Source organism: Carettochelys insculpta, chromosome 2, assembly GCF_033958435.1.
Source record: "Carettochelys insculpta isolate YL-2023 chromosome 2, ASM3395843v1, whole genome shotgun sequence".
Classification (NCBI taxonomy): Eukaryota; Metazoa; Chordata; order Testudines; family Carettochelyidae; genus Carettochelys; species Carettochelys insculpta.
Genome location: NC_134138.1, coordinates 218,224,216 through 218,241,191, shown reverse-complemented (window position 1 = coordinate 218,241,191; position 16,976 = coordinate 218,224,216). Strand labels below are relative to the sequence as shown.

Sequence of the window (16,976 nt, the reverse complement as noted above, 5' to 3'; positions counted from 1 at the left end):
GGATGGAGGTTAATAAAGATAAATGCAAAATACTTGACTTAGGAAGGAACAATCAATTTCTTGCATAGAAATAGGAAATGACTGTCTAAGGAGTAAAGCAGAAATGGATCTAGTGGTCATGGTGGGAAATTCTGAGTCAACAGTGCAAAAAAAGCAAACATTTTTGCTGCGATGCATTAAAAGGAATGTAGTGAGCAAGAAACAAGAACTAATTTTTATACTCTAGTATGTGCTAATTAGGCCTCAGTTGGAATGTTGTGCCCAGTTCTGGGCATCAGATTTCAAGAAAGATGTGGAGAAATTGGAGTGGGTCCAGAGAAGAGCAGCAAAAATGATTAAAGGTTTAGAAAACATGACCTATGAGGGAAGACTGAGAGAATTAGGTTTGTTTAATATGAAAAAGAGAAGACTGAAAGGGGACTTGATAACAGGTTTCAAGTATCTAAAAGGGTGCTACAAGGAGGAGGGAGAAAAATTATTTTCCTTCATCTCTGATAAGACAGGAAGCAATGGGCATAAATTGTAGCAAGGGAGATTTAAATTGGACATTAGGAAATACTTCCTAACCTGTCAGGCTCGTTAAACACTGGAATAAATTGCTTATCGAAGTTGTGGATTCTCCATAATTGGAGATAGTTAAGAGCAGGTTGGACTGGAATCTGTTTGGGATGATCCAGATGATGCTTGGTCCTGCCAGAAGGGCAGGGGACTGGACGTGATGACCTCTTGAGGTCCCTTCCAGTTCTAGGATTCTCGGCAACCTAAACTCCCTCAGACTTCCAGCACAACTTTAATTGCCACTACCCCATTTATTAAATTCTCTCTGGAGCACTTGCACACCAGCATTAACTTCCTGGACACCACGCTCAGCTTCAGCAATGAAAACCTGCAGACAATTATATATAAGAAATCCATGTATTGCCTCACCTACCTTCTTAGATCCAGTAACCACCCAAGCACACCGACAAATCTCTTATCTACAGCCTGGGATGCAGATACCACAGAATATGCTCCACAGAGAAAGTCTGCAATATACACTTTAACACACAGACAATCTTCACCAAGCAAGGACGCTTGACCAAAGAAGTAGATCACATAATGGAATGGGCCACTTAAATATCCCAGGAGAGCCTGCTTTAGCACAGAAGTAAAATCCTGACCAGTCACACACTATTTGTCACCTATCACTCCACAGTGGAATTCATATGGGGCATTATCAAACTGCAATCATTACTCAAGGGGGATGCCACTTTTAAATCTTTCTTGATCCCTCCACTTTTGGCCTTCAAACAACACCCCCCCAAACTGTCCAGCTCATCATCAGAAGCAAGTTGCCCATTGCTCAGGACACAGCAACTCAGAGCAGCAGGGAACCCTGACAGAAGAACACATGTAAATCCAATAGAGGTATCTCAAGTGCTACAATGATTAACATCCTCCACAACACACCTTTCTTGATCAATGGGTCCTATACTTGCCTACCACTTCATGTACCTCATCTAATCCACTACCTCCCACAATAGCAGTTATGTGATGAAACCAGACAATTACTACACTCTTAACTCCCACACAAAAATGACAAAAGACAAAACCATCACGTAAGCTTGCCATGGGATTGGTATGCCCATCCCCCTCTAGAGGCTTGCCATGTGCCTGAGGTCCTGCAGGTGGGAGTTCAACCCTGTGTGATTTGCTAGTCTAGACCTTCGCCGACTGTCCCGACTACCCAGGCAAACCCAGCGGAGCTCAACAGCAAAGTCCTGTTCTTCCAGGGCCATGTGGCCTAGCAGCCAGAGTCCCTACCAATGCCATCCATAGTCAGGGCAGGGCGATGGGAGACAGAAACAGCATCCACCTCCTGCAGGGCAGTGTTGCCAGTCAAACATAGGGTACTGGAATACCCTCTGCAGTGTCTTTTCCCTCACCAGGTGTCCTACTATGAGGGCATACCCGGGGAGTGACATGGGTGGGAGGAACATTTCAGTGTGTACAGCTCCACTGGTTGTTCCCGGGAAGCTGACTTGTCAACTTAGGCCCGGTCTACCCTGGGTGCGGAAGATCGAACGCGGCGGATAGATCTTCGGGGGCGCTAGTTCGGGGCTGTGCGAAACGGAGCGTTCTGGGGGTCAAGGTCAATGCCGAACCCGGAACCCCTCGCGCGCCGCAGGGATTACGGAAGCTCGGCGGAGGGGCGCTCCTGGCCACATTCTGCAGTCAGGCAAGGGACCGAGGTCCGCGGCTGCAAAATCGGTTTTAGGTACGCAACTGGCGTACGTAAAATTGCGTAGCAGCCGCGGACGTTCCCAGGAAGCGTAGGTGTAGCCCAACTCAGAAGCGTAGCTAAGCCCCCAGCCCAGGCCGGGCCTTAACCCGTCCTACCGGCGAGCGCAGCCTTGTCTAGACCTGACGCCTTTGGCTGGCAAGGCTGCACCGCCGGGGCTCTCCCGCAGTCCCCAGCACGGCGGTTCCGCCCGCCCTGCTGCGGAAAGCGCGGCAGGAACACACCTGCCCCAGCCCACCGCGGCCCTGGGCCTGCAGAGGAGAGGCGGCCGCTCGCTGCCAGGGGAACCCCTGGGGGCGTAGCCTAGCAACGGCCCGGGAGCGCGCGGAGCGGGGGAACCGCCGGAGCCGTCCGCGCGCTTGGCTGAGGGAGGCGCTTCTGAGCCGGCAACCGCCGGGGGGGGCAGGGCGGATGGAGCGGCTGCGGCTGCAGGCGGGGGGCGCGGCGGCGGTGGACGAGTACCTGGAGTATCGGAGGTGAGGGGCCGCCTGCCCCGAGGGGTGCGACCCAGCGGAGCTCGCTCAGGGGCTACCTGCGGGTAAGGTTAGGGCCCTTCCTGGTGCGGTGTCGCTGGCTCGCCGGCCCAGTCCGCAGGCTCCGTCTCCTGCCCCTCCAGGGGCTGGCGGAGCGGGTCAGTGCCCCTCTCTCCGCCCCCCATTGAAGAAACAGGAGTTACTCTCTACGGGGAGCCGTTCCCAAAAGCTGGAACACCTTCTCGCCGGAGAGTAAGCAGGGGTCCCTGACCGGGTGTTTTGGAGCATCCGGGTAGGGGATCCTCTAGTCTAAGTGTTAACTTTGCCCGTAGACACAGCCAACGCAGGTATCTGGAAATAACAGCAGTTATTCTAGAATAACTTGGGCAGCGTCCGAAGGGCGCACACCCTATTTCAAAATAAAATTGAAATAGCAGGTGCACTGTTCCTGTTCCGGTGAACCTCCTTCCACGGGGAATAACGCCTGTTTGCAAACCACTATTTCGAAAGAGGCGATGTTAAGACACAGAGGGTTTGGCTACACTTGGCCAAAATGTCGAAATAGCCATGCTAATGACCAAATTGAAGAATACTAATGAGGTGCTGAAATGAATATTTAGCACCTCACTAGCATGATGTTGGCCACGGCGCTTCAAAAGTGCCGCTTTCGAATGCGTGTGGCTTGGCTACAGGGGGGTCCTTTTTGAAAGGACCCTGCAAATGTCAAAATCCCCTTATTCCTATTAGCGGGATTTCAGTGTTTGCAGGGTCCTTTTGAAAAGAACCCCCATGTAGACGAGCCGCACGCGAGTGAAACACAGCACTTTTGAAGTGCCACAGCCGGCAGCATGCTAATGAGGCACTGAATATTTATTTCAGTGCCTTATTAGTATTCCCTGATTTGGCCATTAGCATAGCCATTTCGAAGTTTGGCCCAAATGTAGATATGGCCAGAATAGCGCTATTTTGAAATAAACCATAATAAGCTCCAATGGCACTATTTTGAAATAGCGCTATGGCCCTGGAAATGCTATTTCAAAATGCATTTTGTGTGTGGACACGTTATTTTGAAATCTTATCTTATTTTGGAATAGTGCTGTCATGTAGACGTAGCCTTGTAATCACTCAGCCTCTGCTCTTTAGACCCCTGGGAACCTGGTGCCATATGGCAAATGCCAACATAGTTTATCTGGAAAGGTTTTCTTCTCATGCAAATCTGCATTCACCTTTGTTTCCTATCCAAGTACCTTCAATAACCTGGAATCTTGTTTTGCAACCCAGGGAAAGAATGCTTTTTTTCTCCATGGAGACTTCCCAACACCAAAGCAACAAAGCTTCATGCTTAGCAGAAGGGAGGGGTGCTTTGTAAATAAAAATGTTATTTACTACTCCACCTGAGGTTATATATCTTATGTTATCTGCCTTTGGCTGCTGGACTTCTTCCTTTTCTCACTGTGCAATATGCTGGTGCTGATTTTGAAGTTATCATTCACTAAAATTCTGGATAGGAGAGCTCAACAAAGTTTAAGATTTACTAGGACTCTAGAATGTTATGAGTTCTGTGGATCTGTCAGAACACCTGAGAACTTAAAAAATATTTATTTTTCAAAGGCAGGGAGAGGGAATGTCTTTCAACTACCTCATGCAATACCTATTGTTTCTGGTCTTATGGCTCTATTAATATTTGTCTCTTCTGGCTTTGTCTGTGGATATTTTAACTTTTTCTGTTGGCATATAAAACCTCATTTTTTAGATATTATATCTCAGTATAAATGTGAAAGTTGAAATTATGTTTTTCTTCCCCATGACTTGTCATGCATTATATGCTTGTCATCTGTCCAAGAGTAAACATTTGTGAAATAGTTTGGGAGGATGTTAAGCCAGTTCTACTTTTTTAGGAAATATAATTTGATATACAAGTTATTCAGACAATTGTAAAAATCTCTCAATTCATAAGACTCTGTAGAGGTAAATTACAGCTAAATAACAGCTCAGAACACTGAGAGCCAGGACTGGTGGTTGGAAAGAAACTTTGTGGGACCACGGGAAACATGGCCACACCATGATAAATGGTTATCCAGCAAACTAAAATCAAGTCAAATTACAGAGTTTGCCGAACGAGAGAGTTCTGGATTAGAAAGGTTCAGCCTGTAGTTTTAGAGAAAGAAAATGTTCAGTAAAATGTGAAAGATTCAGGTAAACATACTATTTATTCATGTATGTTCAGCATCCATAATCTGGAAAGATTGTAGTAAGCCAGACATCATGGGTTTGGCAAAGTCTCCTGTCATTTAGGTACCCAGGGTGCCAGACTAGAGAGTCAACCTGTATTAACTGCAACATCCAATAATACTATACATTTTCATAACATTTTATTAATATGAATTAAGATTCACAACTCCATGAGGGAAGTAAGTATTATGCCTGTTTTACAAATGAGGAAACTGAAGGGCTTTTAGGGCTTGTTTTCACTGCAGAGTTAACTACTAGAATTGTAATTTGAATCCTGTCTACATACACAAATCTGTGAATTGTTAATTCAAGTTGGTCGACCTGTTGAAATGTAGGTTACTGCTCTGGTGCGTGTGGCTCAGAGGTTCTCAGCCGGGGTATGTGTACCTCCTAGTACATGAGGAGGTTTTCCAGGGACCCCATCAACTCATCTAGATATTTGCCTAGTTTTACAACAGGTTTTAGTTTAGCAAACTAAAATTTAATACAAACATAGGATTGCTTATAGCAATTTCAAGCCCCAGGACAGAAGAGTAATTGGGCCTCCACAGTAAAAGCGGCAGCTGGGTGGATACGATCCACCTGTTATTTGGGCAGCGCTGTGCCTATGCTGGCTGATGCCCAGTGAACTTGCGGCTGTCCTGCTGAGTGCACTTGTCCAGCATGGCCAGGGCTTTTACATGCTTTCTCACTAGGCTTGCCAGTTGTCTAACTGGGCAAACCCAAAGACCCTTTGTTGCCTTGCCCTGGCTCTGCCTTCCCAGAGGCCACATCCCTGCCTCTTCTCTGAGGCCCCATCCCCACTCTATCCTTCCATTCCTCCTTCTTGCCCCAGTCACTTGCTGTCCTTCACATTCAGTCATTTTCACCAGGCTGGCTTGTGGGTGGGAGTGTGGGGTGCAGACACTGGGAGGGAGTTCGGGTGTGGGCTTGGGATTGGGCATGGCAGGGAGTCAGGGGCACAGTGTCTGCACCCCATACCCCCTCCCACAAACCAGCACACCCCTCTGCCAGCAGTTTCTAGGTGGGTTGGGGGCAGGGACTGTCCACATGCCTCTGCAGGCACCATCCCCGCAGCTCCATTGGTTACAGCCCCCAACCAGTGGAAGCTGCGGAGCTGGTGTGGAGTTGGTGCTCAGGGTGGGGGCAGTGCACAGATACCTCACTGCCAGAAGGTGTCCTGGTTGCTTTCAGGAGCTGCTTCTTTAGTTGTGCTGCACTGCCAGATATGGTGGCATCTGGAGCCCCAGGCTCTTTTAAATCACCCTGGGCAATTGCCCCCTTTACTCCCTCTGCACATTGGTGCACCATTATAGACAAAATGAGGAAGTATGCAATTTTTCAGTCACAGTGTGCTGTGATGCTTTTGTATTTTTATGGCTGATTTTGTAAGCAAGTAGCTTTTAAGTGATTTGAAATGGGATATACAAGGCAAGACAAAGTGATACAGGGTCTGGAAAAGTTAAAACCTGCAATTATTTGTGCTTCTAATACAATAATTTGATAAAGCCTGAGTGTGATTTTACAGTGTGACTGCTCTTACTCAAAATGGGTTATCTGTAGAATAGTTAATTCAATTAATTATGGAGTGAAACCATAGCTATATAGCAGTGGTCCCTGAATTTTTCAGGGTTGTATCCACCCTTTACCCCTGTCTACCCTCCTCCATGAGCGAAGTATGGAAGTGGTGTTGTGGCTCCTGGCACATGGGGGTGGGAGGAGGAGACATAGACAGGGATAAGAGGATGGATCTGGGGATGGGAGCAAAGCTAAGGATGGGGCCAGGAATGAAGCTGCAGCCAAAGCCTGAGACTGGGCTGGCTTCACAGGCAGGTGCAGAGCTGTGGTGAGGCTGGGGCCAAGGCCAGGGCTGAGATGGGTCAGGGGGCAATGCTGGAGTGGGGCTGAGTGGCTCTTCCATTCCACTCCTCCCAGTGGTGTGAGCTAACTGTGGTCCCTCCGCACTCCCAAGTATTCCTCCATGTTCTCCAGGGGGTCATGCTCTACAGTTTGGGGATGTCAGCAAGTGAGTGTTTCTCAACCTTTTTTTAATAAAAGTATTCCTTTTTAAAAAATTATAAGTACTCCAAGACTTCTCTCTGTAAGGATATATGTACTACTGGATGAGAAAAATGGTCCTATGGTAATCTGAGGTCTTAAAAGAAGTGTTGTTCTACCTTTCCTGATCACTGTGCCTTTTCAGGAGTCAGATTTGTTTTGCATACCACCAAGTTACACTTCACTTAAAAACTACTAACAAAAACATGTAAAAATAATACAGAAGACTACTACTAAAAACTTGTGGACTTTCTACCATCTTATTATCAAATAAATGAATTGGAATAGAAATATTGTACAATAGCATCTTGATTTATCTGAGGGTTCTGTTCCCATGTGCCCTCGTGTAACTTGAATTTTGCATAAGTTGGGGGGTGGGGGGCAGCTTTTTCCCTGGTGGAATGCACGTTCTGCAGCTGGAGCTCCTTTTGAAGGGTAAGTCCTGAGTTGTGGCGGGGCAGTTAGGGAGGGTTAAGCCTGGTGGTGGTTTGGGGCTGTGGGAGAGGGGTTAAGCCTGGGGTGGGTTAGGTCTTCGGGGGGTGCGGGGGGTGTGGAGTTTAGCCAGGGCTGCGTGCAGGGGAGGTGCTTGAACATGTGGGGGGCTGAACTGGAGCCATACACGGGGATGGTGACCCAGGCCACGGGGGGTTTGAGTTGGAGCTGTGCATGGGGGGTTTGAATCAGGGCAGGTGGGGTTGAACTGGGGCTGCGCACGGGGGGTTTGAGCTGGAGCTGTGCGTGGGGGTGGTGAGCCAGAGCCATGGTAATGTGATGAGCCAGAGGGGGGTTTGAACCCGGGCTGGGGGCGTTGAGCCAGAGCCATGCATGAGGGGTGGTGAGCTGGAGGTGGGCGTGGGTATGGGAGGGTGAGCTGGAACTGTGCGTGTGTGGTGAGTGGGGCTGGAGGCTGGGATTGAACTGGTGCCATGTGGGGCTGGATGGGTTGAACTGGGGTCCGGGGGAGTGGGATTTTGAGTTGCACTTGACTTGCATTAATGCGAGTTAAGCGCAACTTGAAATTGTGCATTTTGTCTGTTTACTTTACCTACATTTCAGTTTAAGGCATAGTAGTAGTAGGCATCCTTCAGTCTGCATAGACTACGGATCGTGCCTTTTATAGTTTCAATTGAGGACTTCATTTACAGCGTCTACTGTGACTATGATGACCCACACGAGAGTGACAGTCCTTGCGGCATCTCTTGCAGATGTGGTGGGTGTCTGGCAAGTCCTTAGTGCGCTTTCTGTGCACTCGCTTCTCCTCTGCTAGCTGTCTGATCCTCATCTCGCCCTTCTGAAGGCCCTTGTGTAACCCCTGCCTCCATCTGCTGCAGTCGTCTGCTAGTTCTTCCCAGTTGTCCAGCTCGATGTCTACCTCTCTGAGGTCTCTCTTGCAGACATCTTTGTAGCGCAACTGGGGGCGTCCGGGAGGTCTTTTGCCAGAGGCTAGCTCACCATACAGGATGTCTTTTGGAATCCTTCCATCATTCATCCTGTGGACGTGGCCAAGCCAGCGGAGCCGACGCTGCCTGAGGAGGGTGTGCATGGTTGGGATTCCAGCTTGCTCGAGGACGGCGGTGTTGGTCACTCTGTCCTTCCATGATATTCCAAGGATGTGCCTGAGGCAGCGCAAGTGGAAGACGTTCAGCCTCTTTTCCTGGCAGGCATACAGGGTCCAAGTCTCGCTGCCATAAAGGAGGGTGCTGAGGATGCAGGCTCTGTAGACTTGCATTTTGGTGTGAGTGTACAGCTTGTTGTTATTCCACACTCTCTTGCTGAGTCTGGACAGAGTTGTGGCCGCTTTTCCGATCCTTCTGTTTAGCTCAGTGTCCAACGACAGGGTGTCAGTGATGGTGGACCCAAGGTAAACAAACTCGTGGATGACCTCTAACGTATAGTTGTCATTGCTGGTTGATGGGGATTCAGCAACATCCTGACCGAGTACGTTTGTCTTCTTTAGGCTGATGGTAAGCCCAAAGTCCTTGCATGCTTTGGAGAACTGATCCAGCAGTTTTTGAAGCTGGTCTTCTGTGTGAGACACTACAGCAGCAGCATCTGCGAACAGCATGTCTCTGATGAGGACTTCCCGCACCTTAGACTTAGCTTTCAGCCTTGCAAGATTAAACAGTTTCCCATCAGATCTTGTGTGCAGCAAGATGCCCTCTGTTGAAGATCCAAAGGCATGCTTCCGGAGGAGTGCGAAGAAGATCCCGAACAATGTCGGATCAAGCACGCATCCTTGTTTGACGCCGCTCCCGATTCTGAAAGCAGCCGATAGTGCGCCGTCATATTGGATGGTTCCTCTCATGTCTTTGTGGAATGACTGGATCATCTTGAGTAACCGTGGCTGACAGCCTATCTTGTGGAGCAGTTTGAACAGTCCATCCCTGCTGACCAACTCAAAGGCCTTGGTCAGGTCGATGAAGGCTATGTAGAGTGGCTTCCTCTGCTCCCTGCACTTCTCTTGCAGCTGCCTTAGGGAGAAGACCAAGTCAACGGTAGACCTCTCTGCACGGAATCTGCACTGCGATTCGGGGTACACCCTCTGAGCAATCTTCTGGAGTCTGCCAAGGATGACGCGAGCAAACAGTTTACCGGTGATGCTTAGGAGGGAGATTCCACGGTAGTTGTTGCAGTCGCTTCTGTCTCCTTTGTTCTTATACAAGGTTACAATGTTAGCGTCGCGCATATCCTGTTGAACGTCACCCTCTTTCCAGCACAGGCACAGTAGCTCATGTAGGGGTTCCAGGAGTATGTCCGCAGCACACTTGATTACCTCTGGTGGTGTACCATCCTGGCCAGGGGCCTTTCCTGCGGCAGTGTTGTTGATGGCTCTCTTCAGTTCATCCACAGTCAGTTCCTGATCCGGTTCGTCCATTACTGGTAGGAGCTCGACGGCATCGAGGGCTGTGTCAACCACAATGTTCTCACGTTAGTACAGGTCGGAGTAGTGCTCAACCCAGCGCTCCATCTGTTTGGCTTTGTCAGCGATGACTTCACCAGATTTGGATTTCAGAGGTGCCATCTTGTTCTGGGTGGGTCCTAATGCCTTCTTCATACCCTTGTACATTGCTCTGAGATTACCAAAGTCAGCACAGGTCTGGATGCTGCTGCATAGCTGGAGCCAGTGGTTGTTGGCACAGCGCCTGGCTGTCTGCTGTACTGTTCTTCTGGCCTCTCTAAGTGCTTGCTGGGTACTCTGTCTCGGTGAGCATTTGTACTCTAGGAGTGCAGCGTGCTTCTTTTCAATGACTGGAATCATCTCATCAGAGTTAGCTTTGAACCAGTCATTCGTGTTTCTAGCTCTTCTTCCAAACACCGACAAGGCCGTGTTGTAAACTGTATCCCTCAGATGTTGCCATTTCGATGTCACATCAGCGCCCCCAGGGCCACTGCGCAGATTTTCCTGGAGGGTCTCTCTGAACTTTTCAGCTTTCTCCGAGTTTGCGGTCTTTCTGGCGTCAATGCGGGGCCTTCCAGCAGGTTTAGGGCGGTACAGCTTCTTGGGTCTCAGCTTGAGCTTGGAGTAAACTAGCGAGTGATCTGTATCACAGTCAGCACTATGATAGTTGCATGTCAGAAGGACGTTTTTGAGGTTATTACGCCTAGTGATGACCACGTCTAGTTGATGCCAGTGCTTCGAGCATGGGTGTCTCCACGACACTCTGTGCTGTGGCTTCGTTTGGAAGAAAGTGTTTGTGATGCACAGATTGTGGTACGTGCACAGTTCAAGGAGATGCTGTCCATTGTCATTCATTTTTCCCACACCGAAGTGTCCTAAGCAGGAAGGCCATGAGGCCCAATCAGATCCAACTCTTGCATTGAAGTCACCCAAGATGTACAGTTGTTCACGAGCCGGTATTCGCACTACAGCAGCACTAAGCACATCACAGAACTTGTCTTTTACTTCTGGTGTGGCGTACAGGGTTGGGGCACAAGCGCTGATCAGGTGGATGGGACTGGCACAAGTTTGAAGCGTGATCTGAAGAAGTCTTTCTGATCCGCCCATGACTAATTCCACCATTTGTAGAAGGGTGTTTCTGACACCAAAGCCAACACCATGCTCTCTGGGTTCTTCTTGGGCTTTACCCTGCCAGAAAAAGGTGTAGTCCTTTTCCTTTAGAGATCCCAAATCTGCGAGTTGCGTCTCTTGCAGTGCAGCGATATCAACTCGGCGCCTCTTCAGTTCCTCGTTGATGACAGCGGTCTTTCGGGTGTTACTGTTGGCCTGAAGATGTTCAGTCAAGCCGGTCAGCATGGTCCGCACATTCCAGCAAGCAAGCTTAAATTGTTGATGTTTCTCATTCCTTGTTGATTTTCTTATTGGTTTGCTTGGTGCCCAAATTTCAGTCACTTGTCAGGTTCAGGAACCTTAAGCCTTGCGCACCCAGCGAGGCAGGTGAACTGTGGCGGGACAGTACCCTATTGGCTGGGGGCTGCCCAGCTTGAGGCGGGTGGTGACTGTCCAATGAGATGCGAGGATCTCTCCCACTGTCGAAGGCAACCCCAGCGCTCGTTCTCTACGCCAATCGAGCAAGAGCTTATAGCCGGTATCTGTTGCCTCCTGTGTTGATGCAACACTGTTCAGCGATGCCGCAGTACCTCTCCGGGCGCGAGCCTGGGCACTTATTATGGAGACTCTGGGCTGCCCAGACACCGGTGTCCCCCTCTCGGCTTTACTGATATAGTCCAAAGGAGAAGATAACCTCCATGTCTGGTACCAGCTCAGCTGCAGGAGTTGCCAGGACAGTGCCAGAAGTTGACACTGAACTGCCTTCAAACTCCACTCTGGATTTTCTGTCAGGGTTTACTCCCTTAGCTTTGCTGCTTCCCAGGATAACCCACAAGGCAGTGGGGTGTGGAGAATGTGGTTAAGGATCCCACTACTTCATACCTCCCTGTTACCACAAGTCACCATAGCTCCCTGTGGAGCAATGACCTCATATCCCCGGGACCCTCCTCCCCACCTTTCGCCTCCCCCCCAGCTACCATCACCATAGGACCCTCCCCAACCCACTACCCCCATCTGCTCCCATGTCCACCCTCCTCACTGCACTGGCCCCTCCCCCCCCAGCTTCTCTCAGTGCCCCAAGGTCCACCTGCCCCCATTGCTCTTCAGGCTCTTCTCTTCAGAGACTCCTTTTCCTGATAGTGCTGCCTTCCAGGGCACAGGTGGAACACCATACCTGAAAAGGACAACAAACATGGGGCTCCTCCCTCGGCAAACTCCCAGAGGCAAACTCTCTTCCCTGTTAGCTGCTGCCCCTGTTCACTGCTCACAGTGTTCGCTGAAAGCTCCCTTCTTATAGAGAGAGCTGCTAGCTGGTTAGGCCTGGCTCAAAGCCTTGCCTCCAGTCTAATCAGCCCTTGAAGGCTCACCTGGCAGGGAACTTCCCCAATTCACACCTTGCAAACTGCTCAGGCACACAGGCAGCTGATCCAACTGCCCTTCTCTGCAAAGTAACATAGCTGCAGACAGACAGACATTCACCCACCAGCTCACCACACAGCACCCCAAATCCCACACTCACCCAAGCTTCTCTAGGACGCTTTGCCCAGAGGCAAACTCCCTTCCCTGTTAGCTTATGCCCCCTGTTCACTGCTCCAGTTTAAGTTTAAGTTTAAGGCATATGAAGCAGTAAAAACAAGTAATTGAATGAACTTTTAGATTGTTCTGACTTTATTGATGCTTTTATGTAGCCTGCTGTAAAACTAAGCAAATGTCTAGATGAGTTGATGTACCCCCAGAAGACCTCAGTACCCCAATGTTACTCATACCCCTGGTTGAGAAACACTGAGCTAAGTCATGATGTGACATGTTAGAGATCACGCAGAAAGTCTGAGTCAGAGCTAGGAAGAACCCGGAACACCTAACTTGCAGTCCGTTTTCTTCACATGAAAAGAAACTTGATAGCTGACTTCTCCATTTCATCTTTCCCTTCCAGCCTTCTTGAGACACTTTTCACACCATTAAAGCCAGTTTAGAAGAATTTGTTTCATAACTTAAGAACAATTCCTTACAAACACCACCTGTGGGGTCCTATTACGGAAGATTAAATAGTGTTCAGTGTTGTTTATTAGTGCATCGTTATATATTGTTTTCAAAAGTGGAACCTATTTTTGCCTCTTTCCATTTTGCTAAAAGTTAAATGTGATTAAAATATTATGAAACACTATTACATGTTGCAGAATTGTAGGTGATGATGATGGAGGGAAACTTTTTACCCCAGAGCAATATGAAGAATATAAAAAAAAAATGGTACCAATTCGATTACAGAACCGATTGTACGTGAGCTGGAGATCGCCAACTGGCATGGACTGTAAACTTGTGGGCCCAGAGACACTCTGTTTTTGTACCCATAGGTGAGATATTTTTTTCTTGCTGCTGAACTTTCTTTTACTTAGAGAATGTAAATTGTTTATAAAAAATGCTGTCATGTCATTAGTTAATTTGAGAATCCAGAGATGTAAAGATGGATGTAATGTAAAGAAGCGTTTTTGAAACCAAAGCAAGAATTTCATATTTCATTAACTGTTTGTTTGGAAGCCTGCCAGAGTCTGAAGTGGTTGGTCAGAGGGTAAATTCAAGAGCTTAGAGCTTTGAATCTACTGATAAATTTACACTTACCTTGTGGGTCTGTGACCATGTGGCTCCATCTCCAGATAATGCTTTAAAATATATATACTTGTTAATGGTGCCAAAATCGTTAAAGCTCTGCTGTATTTTACACTAGAGTACAACTTAAAAAGCACTTGAAATGCCATACAATGTTGAAGATTATCTTTTGTGAGAATGAGCAGATTTTTGTTTGTAGGAGAACTAAATACATCTCTGCATTCAACTTGAAATCTAAAATATAAATTCATCAAAGAAAGTAACAGTAAATGCTGAATGACTTTAAGTTGTAATTGTTTGCAGCGTTGTTGAAGCTGTGTCGGTACCTCACTGACCTTGTCTCTTTGAATTGTAATGTCATTGTTATAGTCAATATACATATGTAGTATTTTTATTTTTTTCTGTTTTTAGGTATAAACAACATAAAACGGATTTAGAAGTGATTCCAAAAGATCGTCCTATTTGTGTACCCTGTCGAGTGAGCCGTTGTCAGTGTAAATCCTATCACTATGTCCCTCTAAATGGCACTCAGCCCATTCGTTGTAGATGCAAGCACTTTGCCGATCAGCACAGTGCAGCACCTGGATTTTCCTGTAACTCCTGTAAGTTAATTTCCTATAAATTGCAGTGTTCTGTACTACTAACTTAAGAAGAATGGGCTTTAAATACAGATATATTTTCTAAACTTAGCAGTAAATAGCATATTGTACCCATATAAGATTATTAGTAACACTGATTTAGTGTTCCAGTAGTTAAATTGTGGTATCCCTGAATTAGAGGAAGTTTTGCATTGACTTAAATTGGCATAGGATTTTGCCCTGAAACAGGAATTATTAATATCGGCCATTAAACTAGGTACTGATTTTCCATCTTTCAGATCTCTTCATATTACACATTGATGGAGATATTTAACTAGATTTCTAGAATTTTAGTAAATCGCTTGTATGATGTATGTGAAATAAGTTATACAGGATGGAGCTTATAAATCAGTTTTGCTTTCAGAAGGGGGAGTAATATCTAACAATACATAACATTGATATAACATCTTTTCAATATTTTCCGTAAATTGTGTGTAGCAAATTATTTTAAGTGTAATTGGGTTATTTTATACTGTCACCTTATATTAGAAACAAATTCAATATTTTGAATGACAGGTCTTATTATGCTTAATACCTTTTCTAATGCTTCTCATGTATATATGATAATTAAGAGGCCTGGCCATGTTCTAAAATTCTATAGAAGATGCCAAGAATTCACTCTTCTTTCTTGAAAATTGTACATTTTTACTCTTTTAGTATTAGTCTAGATTGACCTTGACTCTTCGGTCTCATTTGCTTTGTGACCAGAACATGTGAAACCCCAAGTTTTTAAACATAAAAAGAAAAAAGGGAAGAGGAAGTGAGACTACTACCACTAAGGGTGGGATGGACATTAAAGATAACTACCCATGACCTTATACCTAAATGACTATGTTGGCTCAGCTTTTGTTAAGTGTAATGAGGAGCGTAGGGGTCGTCACAGGATGGTTAATGGAAATGAGGATATGGAAATAAGCATTACCAAATCTGAGTTTGAAATCAAATTCAAACAGCTGAATGGGACCAAACTGGAGGACCCAGACAGTCTCCACCCAAGAATATTAAGTAAATAGGCACATGAAATTGCAAGCCCAATAACAGGGATTTCTAAGGAATCTGTAAACTCAGGATGTGGCAGGGGTGTGTCTGTTTGTGTGTGTGCTCCATACCTTATGACTGAAGAATTGGTGTTGTTTGCCTCTCTCACTACTTCCTTCTATTTTTCCCTGTCCAGAGCGGAGTGGCTTAGTTTCTGCAGACTAGCCCCGCGCCAATCTACTATATCATCTGCCCATTCTCTGTGGGGTCTGCCTCTCCTATTCAAACTGTCCATTATGCCGAATACCAGGGTCTTAATTTTTTGTTCGTTGTTCATTCTGCAAATATGCCTGAATAGCTGTAATTTACATTGTATAACCTGCTGCAGCAGGTTCTCTTTTGGCTGTATCTTCCCATGTAATTCCACCTTGGTGACCTTCTGCATCCATCCTATTCTCAGGATCTTTCTATAACTCCTTTTGAACGCCAATATTCTTCTCTTCGATTCTTTCATTATCATCCATGTCTCACATCCATACAACATGCTGCTGAATATGCACGTTTTCAAGACATTCAGCTTCATTCCTAAGCTAATCACTTTGCTTTTCCAAATCTTATCCATCACCTTCAAACTCACTCTTGCTTTCGCTATTCTAGTCACTATTTCCTTCTGACAGTCTAGATCGTATGTTACGTTGCTCCCCAGATGTGTAAACTTCTCTACACCGTCTAGTTCCATCCCACTTACACTGATTTTCCCTTCCTATTTCCTTATCTCCAAGTAATATTGTTTTGTTTTATCGATGGTAATAATCAGTCCATACCGCTTCCCTTCCTCATTTAGCACCTGCACTGTTTTTGCTAGCTTCTTCTCATCTTCCTCAATGATAAATATATTACCTACAAACCTCAAGTTGTTAATTCATTTCCCATGCACAGATACCCTTTTACCTCTTCCTTGATCTTGTTCTTCTCTCTCTAGATGTGTGATGAAGATACTTAGTGATATTGGCTCTCCTTGTCTTATACCTCTACTCATTCTAAACCAACTTCCCAACTCCTCACACATTCTCATCGCCGCCTCGGCATTGTCACTGATCTCCTTCAACAACCAAATCAGTCTGCTATCCACTCCATATGACTCCAACACCGCCCAAGTCACTACTGTGAAATGCCTTCTGAAAATCGATGAAGCAAGTGTAGATGTTCTTGTTCTTCCATTGAGCTTTCTCCGCTGTCAATCTTAGTGCCAATATGTGCTGTATGGTACTTCTGTCTTTCCTGAACCGTGCTTGCTTGTCCGCTAGATGTCCTTCTATCTGTGATCTTAGTCTCTCTGTCAGTGTCATCATCAGCACCTTGCCAAGATGACTTGTTAGGGCAATGGTTCTGTAGTTCTTGCACTCCACTGTCCTTCTTGTTTTGTGTATTGGCACTAACACAGATCTTGCCATTCCTTAGGTGCCTTGCCTTTTTTCCATGTTATATTACATAGTCAGTATATTTCCTGAATCATACTTTCTCCACCATATTTAATCATCTCTCCCATGATCTTTTCATTCCCAGGGCTCTTGTTATTCTTTAGTCGTTTCATTGCTCTTTCTACTTCCTCCTTCAAAATATTGGTCTTGCTCTCAATGCTCACTGGAGATATTTCTTTCACTTCTTCTATCAGTCTCTCTGAGACCTCCGGGTCAACTGTG

At 46.5% G+C, this 16,976-nt stretch overlaps 1 protein-coding gene across 6 annotated transcripts in view; it reads left to right on the top strand.

Moving 5' to 3' along the window:
* Positions 1 to 16,976, top strand: part of FAM221A (family with sequence similarity 221 member A) — a 44,792-nt gene that overhangs the window by 4,429 nt on the left and 23,387 nt on the right. For 2 of the 6 annotated variants that reach the window (XM_074984624.1, XM_074984622.1), the window contains exons 1-3: positions 2,693 to 2,757; positions 13,231 to 13,404; positions 14,069 to 14,259. In XM_074984624.1, the coding sequence (XP_074840725.1) occupies positions 2,693 to 2,757; positions 13,231 to 13,404; positions 14,069 to 14,259 (430 nt within the window). Of the gene's footprint in view, positions 1 to 2,692; positions 2,820 to 13,230; positions 13,405 to 14,068; positions 14,260 to 16,976 lie in introns of those variants that run through there. The other 4 variants (XM_074984625.1, XM_074984628.1, XM_074984627.1 and 1 more) reach the window with 4 other exon arrangements.